The sequence below is a fragment of the Nicotiana tabacum genome, chromosome 19 (genome assembly GCF_000715075.1).
Source record: "Nicotiana tabacum cultivar K326 chromosome 19, ASM71507v2, whole genome shotgun sequence".
NCBI classification, from domain to species: Eukaryota; Viridiplantae; Streptophyta; class Magnoliopsida; order Solanales; family Solanaceae; genus Nicotiana; species Nicotiana tabacum.
In genome coordinates, this window is record NC_134098.1 from 65,816,683 (window position 1) to 65,825,105 (window position 8,423).

The 8,423-nt window shown below is 37.0% G+C and overlaps 2 protein-coding genes across 2 annotated transcripts; both read right to left on the bottom strand.

Moving 5' to 3' along the window:
- Positions 1–1,238: 1,238 nt before the first annotated feature.
- On the bottom strand, positions 1,239–1,733 carry LOC107778857 (uncharacterized protein At5g01610-like). Its single transcript, XM_016599188.2, has one exon. The coding sequence runs from the start codon at positions 1,731–1,733 to the stop codon at positions 1,239–1,241; it is 495 nt and encodes a 164-aa protein (XP_016454674.1).
- A 1,594-nt stretch (positions 1,734–3,327) lies between these two features.
- On the bottom strand, positions 3,328–6,091 carry LOC107778868 (exocyst complex component SEC15B). The gene has a single exon (XM_016599197.2). The coding sequence runs from the start codon at positions 5,939–5,941 to the stop codon at positions 3,539–3,541; it is 2,403 nt and encodes an 800-aa protein (XP_016454683.2). The 5' UTR covers positions 5,942–6,091; the 3' UTR covers positions 3,328–3,538.
- Between the last annotated feature and the right edge of the window lie 2,332 nt (positions 6,092–8,423).

Sequence of the window (8,423 nt, forward strand, 5' to 3'; positions counted from 1 at the left end):
TTAATATTCTAGCTATTTCCGTTAAGATCTTAACGATACGTTAAATAAATCGGAAAAAATGAACAGTGTCGTTAGAAAGCAAATGAAGTATAAAACATTAGGGCAGCCAAATCTCCTTTCTTCATACATCAAAGAAAATATGTTTTGCTGAGGTGAGAGCATTGCTATTGCATTAATCAAATAATTTTTCTGAATGTACTATAATAATCACAATCTTTATTGTTATTTCCAAAGCCTTGTAAAATATAGTATTTTTTCACAATTTTCATGTTGTTTTTCGACTCTCCTCCTCTATATAGTAACCCAGTACTTCCCCTTTTTCCTATACTAACTTTCAGAATTACTCTTTCGATCTTTAATGGAGAAATAAAAGTACGAAGACCCAAGATGTAAAATCCAAGAAAATGATAACGTTGGTTATCCCGATTCTCTACCTATTTAAAAAAAATTAAATTAAAATCAAAATATTTAATAGACTTAGAACTACTAGACTTGTTGTAAACATCTGGTGCAGATTATTTTTTATGGATAAAAGAAGAAAAGACATGTGGAGTAATGGGAACCCTATGGCTGAATGAATGTTTATGCTCTTTAATGAATTGTGTTTTCTTTCTATCAGCTACCAGCGACATTTAACCAAGACTTGTATTTTTATTTTTATTTTTGACTCTACTGTCCGTCAGACAGATACGACAGAAGAAATGACATTTCACAGTTGCACTACTTTTCCACAATTATACTCCCTATAGGACTGCAATTTCAATCCAAGAAGTGATAGTACATATCATCAAGAGCTCAAATACTCCCACTTGGTTTGGTTGAGACACTGACGGTATAATGCAATCATCTGAATGTGATTACACCCTTAGAGGAAATATTGGAGTAGAATATGCACTCCTACTGAAATTAAATTTAGGCTTTTCATTCTAGCTTTGTCGCATTGCCTCGTGATAGATTTGGTTTCTCTGCTTTTACTTTTGTTACAGTTGGTACTTCGAGGAAATGCAAGAGCAAGTGATCTTGCATCTGATCTGAATCATACAGTTCTATATATATACATGATAGTAACCTATATTATTCACTTCTATACGAAAGAAACAACTTAGAAAAAAGCATTATTGGATAAATAAAGCAAAAGTTGAGAAGTCACCAATCTTTTTCTTATTTCCAGCAGATACGAATACACTGAAACAGAGACAAAGAGGAGAAAGAGACTCGACAAAATCAAAGTACCTACTCTAAGAAGAAGACACAAAGACCTTCTGTCTAATCTTTCTCTCCTCTTTACTAACACAATCCAATCCACACCCACATTGTGGGCATTCCTCGAAGTTCTCAATCGGAAAATTCGCCGATGTGAGCCCAACTGAGAACTCAAGATTCTCACCTTTACGCCTAACTTCAACAATGTTAAGCCATAGCAACACCACTTTAACACTTACACCACTCAGTTTTGTAAGCCTGCCTTTTGATATAACCCCTTTTATAACAGGCTTGTAATTTAGCTGATACGAGTTTTCCAATCTGAAGCTGCATGTGGAATTAAGATAAGCTGAGAATTCACCTGTTTTGGTGTTTAATTTATAGTCTTTTACCCCTTTTGGAAGAATCCCCATTGGGAAGTCATAACGCTGCAGCTCTTCATAGGCTGATGGCTTCTCATTTCTTGAAGCTGTTGTGGCTGAAAAGAAGAGAAAGAAGAAGCAGAGAATGCTTGTTAAAGACATTGGCATTTCTCTGAAAAATGAAGTTTTAGGCTGTTATAGAGTACACCGTCATATAAAATAGATGGTGTGACATATATCAAATCGAGATGCTCGATATTGACAGATGTCTGCTCATAAGTATGACAAATTAGTTTGTTACTCTGACAAGTTGTCCACGTGCAGATTGATGCATTTACTCTATATAGCAATTTCTTTTTTCCGCTATCCATATTTTGTATATACAATTCATTGGATTGGAACTTGGAAGCGGTGTGGACAATGAGCAATTTCATTAGTGCGTGATTAAATGGTTAAATTTAAATTATGTTAAATATAAAAATATATCATTTTTCTTAAACGGAATAATGAAGAAATGTATCATAAGACAAAAAAAATAAAACATAATCTCATGCAAGAGGCTTTACAGGTGGGTTTTCTGATTATTTTGAGTAAGCTGCCATCTTGTCTTGTTCTGGTAATTACATTTCTCATAATGAAATGATTTTCAAGTAGAACACAATAAATATAGAACATTAAAAATAAAGTACTTGTATACTCGATCACAAACTTTTAGATTGAGGATTAGTTGACCAATTGATAAAAAAACAGGGGCATAAGCCATTTAACACACGGTTAAACGGACAGCAAAAATGTAAACTTTATGAGTTTTAAATTCTATGATAACCATATCATATATTAATAACTAGATTTTAAATTAAATTTTTATACATATTTAATAAATTTTTTAATATTAATAGAGGATTTGGACTAAAGTTACCTACTTTGCCGAACCTCACCTTATGGCTCTGTATTTCTGTGAGTTTCAAGGGTAACAGCATCGAGGTTTACATCCATCAACATTTCAGTTACTCCCAAGTCCCCAATGCTAAAGGGAAATGATGAGGAAATTAAGAGGTACATGCGCTAATTTCTCCAGCCTAACGAGAAAAGTCAGATTCTATTATGTTTACTATTGAAGTAGTGAATATCATCGTGTTTTATAGTCAACTGCATCCCCCGCTAATCACCTTGTCAGTAACTAAACAGGTACTACTTTTTCACAAAGCGATTATTAAGTCAAAATACATTCTTTCCCAGTATCAACATTATCTTTTGCTTCTTCCCACAACTCCTCCTATCATTAAAGATAGCAGGTTCTCAGTGATTTGCAGCATAGCCTCTTCTTTCTTTCCTCTCATTTCATGTATTCGATTCAATCACACAGTGGTGACTCTTTCCAGGTGAAGTGGTCTTATCACCAGTAACTAAAGAACTACTACACTAATCATCTTTTTTTCCCTTCCTTCTCGGTTCACTACTGCTTATATGCTTATTCTCTGTCTAATTCAATATACAAGAGGATCATATGCATGATGAAGTCTTGCATAGCTAAGCAGAAGGCTTTTGTCAACACATGAGGAACAGCAATAAGGAAATGACTGAATTTTATAGATGCAACAGAGTAAAGAAGCAAATTAACAAAAGATATATTCAACAAAAACACTAGAGACTAACTAAACACTAGAGACCAACAAAAACACTAGAGACTTCATGTGTCTGCAGAATAACACTAGAGACTAACTAATGCATGAAAGTACTAGTTTGCGAGAACAACAAATTATATCTAAGTTGCAAAAGAATATGACAATTAACAAGGAAAACAAATGTTCTCTAAAGAATGAATACAGCAATCAATGTGGAACTATTGGAATAAAAAATACACAAATGGTAGGAAATTTTGAAAAGGAAGCTAGATATGATACCAGCAAGTAATCAACACAACCACAATATGAAGATCTCTCAAGGACCAAAACATACAAAGATTTGCTGATTCAATTAACATCCTTCAGTCTTTTTATCAATGCATCAAGAGATTTCTTCTTGGTGTTCGTCTTAGATCCCCTTGTGCCAAAAGACCCAAAAAGCCTATCAGATTGATCCCTTAACTTCTCCGAAATGGTCACAACTTTGCGGTAGTCCAAAGCATTATAACTCCTCTCTCTAATAACTGGATTCAGGAAATTTTCTGGATGGTTGCTCAAGAGTAGATTAAACAACTGCCTGGACTCAGCCAATGCTGCTTTCAACTGGCTAGCATCTGCCTCAGATAAGAGAGTAGCTTGGGATTCGGCAAATGATTCCAACATTTTGACATCAGCTTCAAGACCCATAATAGCATTCACGTTGAACCTTTTAACCGACTCCCCTAGTAAAGCCCCAACAATCATCTCTGATATATGAAATAGAACATCTTGCAAAACTCTTTTCAGAACTTGAACAGGCAAGATCTGCTGGGCAGTAGAAACTAGAGTTTCAAGAAATATAGTCACCTCATGAACATACTCATTTCCACCCTGCGGAGGATCATCCACCATCCAATTCACATTCTCAATCAGCAAAAGGAACCCGTCAACCTTTTGTTTAAGCAGACCAGAAAGCATCTCTTCAGCAGCATCACGGGCTTTAGTCAAAGGAAACAGTCTCCTACCCCTTTCTGCCATTCTCAATGGAATCCCTGAAAGCTGTGCGGCATGACGAAAGAAAAAGTCACATGCACGTTCAAACACAGCCATATTAGCTGCCATCTGCATTGCTTGGGTAACGCCACCAATAGACGTATTAATGAGCTTCAACAAGGCTCCATCCAGGACCTCAGTCAAAAGCCGATCCAAGTATTTCTTCACCACATCATAGAAATCAAGCTGACCACCATATGACATGAAACTCACCGAGTCCTCAATAAACGACCGTACAATTCTACAGCAATCAGGCACAGTACACGAAAATGGTGCAACATAAGGAAACGCAGGCATAATATTTGACGTCTGTAACTGAAATGACAAGACATTCATGTTATACTCGTATTCTTTTTTCATATACATTTGCTCAAATTTATCTGCAGCAAGGGCCTCAGTTATCTGCTTTCGACAATCAGATAAAAGGAGTTCATGATACTTATCCCTGTGCTTGCTCAACACATCTAGCAAAGCCTCCACAGGGTATCCATATCTACGCAATGTAACTCCAAGCAAACTCACATAGTCTTTAATCAACAACAAATGATTAGCAGTTTGCATTCTAGAAAATTGATCTTCCAAAACAGAACACATTTTACTCATAGCAGTATCCCATAGATTCTCCACCTCCAATTTCGAAACCAACCCACCACCAGTCCTCAAAACTCTATCTTCCACAATGAAAAATCCAGCAATTTGCGCGAAAAATGTCTGGTGAGATTCAAGAAAGGGCGTCATTGAAGATACCTGAAAATCTGAAGTCAACTGAAGCTTGCGATTCTCGAAATAGTACTGCTTGAATCTATCTTCAAGTCCTAGAGTTTGGTTTATGTGATAAGCCCTATACAATGGCGTCAAATCAAACCCTAATATCCCATTACCATCCTTTGCGTCATCACTGATTCCATTAAATCCGTCATCGTCTTCTTCTTCAAGAGCATAAACACAATCCCTAAGACTGAGTCTACTCTGTTCCTCAGCTTGTCGTTGCTTGATTCTGAGCTCTTCTTCTCTCTGCCTCGACGCCGAGGCCTGTCCGATAGCTAATTGCCCTAAGTTCCGGCTAACTACACGGATCTCAACAAGCCAATCGCCGAACTCTTTGTTGATTTTCCGTTCAATATGCGAACGGATCGCAGGGATCTGCTTCTCAAGCATTCTTTTGAGAGTAGAAGACGGTGTTTTGTTCATAAACTCTCTCTCGATAGAGTCCACACACTTCAACGCCATGTAGAAATTGTTCTCTGAGAGGTGACGATTGGCGCGTGAGCAAAGCTCGACTAGCTGTACGCACGTGTGGAGGGATTGGATAGCGAGAGTTATGTTTGTGCATTTGTTTCGAGCTTCGACGAAGGAATCGAGCGTAGTTAGTAAAGGCACGGCGACGGACTGAAGTTGACTGTTTGAGTTGGAAAGTGAAGATTTGAGAGAATCGACGTCGGAGAGAAGAGATCGGAGATCGTCGACGGCTGTGATGAAGTCTTCGTAGTGTGCTCTACAGACATCCTCGATTTCGGATTCCTTGGATCGAGCGAAGTGCCGGAGGTGATGAAGGAGGGTTTCGGGCTTGCCGGAAGCAAAAGCCTTTCGAACGAAGGGCCCGACGTCTTCTCCGTTGCAGATGGAGGCGGAGAGGAGTAGCTGGTCAAGTTTGTCGGCTGAGTCGCCGTTATCTACCGCCGCCGGAACAACTTTCCGGCGCATCTTTGACGTGTTCATCGCTAGCTGTGTTCCTCCGTTATCTATTCCGGTCACAGTAATAGTGGTAACTGCTAGAGTGACGGAGCCGTTACAGACGGAGGGGATTTAGGAATTAGGACACAGAAAATGAATACGGGAGAAAATTATGGACACGAAGATATAGTTGAGACATTGAAATGAGAAAGTAATGATAAATGGTCTTTATTTGACTAATTTACCCCCTTGGTTTTAGCCTGATGCCTCCAATGGTAAGTCCAGAATATAGGGGTATGATAGTAACTATAATTGAAAGGGCCAACCTTTTGTAATAATCAGAGGCAAGTATTATTTTTTGGGGTAATAATTAGAGGCAAGTATTTGGTGATTTATGGAGTAATTATTAGTGCAAATAACATCATTTACATTCTAGTTTAACTACGGTAATTACACAAAGTGAATACAACTAATCTAATATAAATCAAATGATTCCTTTTGACAAACATGTTTGTTCATGTGGAATAAAAACAAATAAAAGGTATTATTTTGCGGTAGTTGATAATTTGATATACTATAAACTTTGTACTAAAACATTTCCTTTAGGAGCAGCAGTGCAATAGACAGGAGCTAACTATTTTTAGGTTATCTTTTGTACTGCTATGCATCGTCTGGTTGCCGATCAATGAATTTCTTTACTTCGTCACAAGAAAAGTTAGTTTTGTAAATAAAACAAAGTTTAAATTCTATATAATAAATTAAATCAAATTATTGAAATTAGTGAAAGTTGTGTAGAATCCTATTTTTAGTAGTTCTATTGGAGAGCTACTTTGAGAGGAGAAAAAGTAATACACCAAAAAAGTCAATATGCGTTTGGTCTTCACAATTTCTAGCATCTCTTATTTGTCTATTGTTTAAGTGCCTCTATCTCATTAAATCTCGTTGTATTCCTCATTTTGATTGGAAAATTTACCTAAAGGGAAATTCAGTATATTAAGTCAATGAATACTATTGCACGTTGTTGTTTTACACTTTACTACATTTGTCCCTTACTTTGCATTGAAATGACAATTAAACTTGAATTTCAACCAAATTAGGATCATCAATATAGAATTTTTATCATTCTTAGAGCCCGTTTCGCCAAATTGCCAAAAATTGCTTATTTTGAAAAGTGTTTTTTTGAAAAAGTACTTTTGTAAAATAACAGTTTGTGTTTGATCAATTCGTTTGAGTAATGCTTTTTGCAAGCTCATTGTGTTTGGCCAATTTTTTTAAAAAATATTTTTTGTTTATCCGTAAAAGCGAATCGATTTGATCCCAAAATGATAAATAAATTAAATAAAATGCAAGACTTAGCGTTGAAATCGAGATAAGATAGCAAACAACTTGGTTCCGGGAGCAAGGCTTCCGAAGGTAATAATAAGAATATCAAGAGACATGAAATAAAGTATTATTGAACTTAGAATAATGTGTAGCATAAGTTAGTTAAAAAAATTCGTGTCTTACAACGGTTGTTGAAGTCAAAATTTATAGCTACACCTACGGAACAAGGTCATATGATCAAGCCCCTCTTAAATGATAATTATGGGGCCCATTGATGAATGTGTAACGGCAGGCTGTGAATGTCAAAATTCTCTGTAACGGATTGTGTATTTAGTACTGAAGAATTATTCATTGAATGTCATCGGATGGCAAACATCCGTTTGTTTTCGTTAGCAATATTCCCTTCGGGGTCTGCTCAGTTCCAACCGAAGTTACTATCCCCGGTCTTGGTTTTCACTTGCCTTGCTTTTCATGTATTTTCGGTTTCACGTGTCGCTCTATTATTTAAGTATTTAATACGAACCGATTTTACCATATATAGATAGTCCCCCTGCTTTTCGTTGGCACATCTTTGTGTCATCGAAAAGTTGGTGAAGATACCTTTCTTGGCGAAAAATTTTCTGATCCCTTCTAAAAAGTTTATGACGCTTGATTAGACACACGTTTCTTTGCATTTAATGCCCCAAACACGCGTCACTCCAAGATTTAGCAATACTTTAGCCTATTCTCGAGGTAATCATGGCCACGATTTTAGCCGCCTATTCCTTTACTTATACGCCTCATTCTTCTTCTTTTACACTTCACAGTTTTTCAAACTCTCTCAACTTCTTTGCATTCAACTCTTTCTTACTTTCACTCTTCTTTAATCTTCTTCTTCAAACAACTTTTATTACCTCTTGCTAACTATACCTTCCTCCTCCAAGAACTCAAGTTCTTTAAAAAACAAAGAAAGCACCGATGATGCTGCCCCTCCTACGGCGAGCACCATCATTCCCAGAAGACTCAGCACAGTCAAGGACTTCGAAGAAAATTTTCCTTTTACAAGCTCTCGTACATGGGTTGTTGGCGTGTACCCTTCTTCCATCCGTCCTTGCATTCCTGTTGTGATGGAGGATCATGGTTGCCATGACCTGAACATCATCGCTCTCGAACTGGTGGAGCAAGTAACCTTCCCTAAGAAGGGCTTTACGTACGTTTACACATA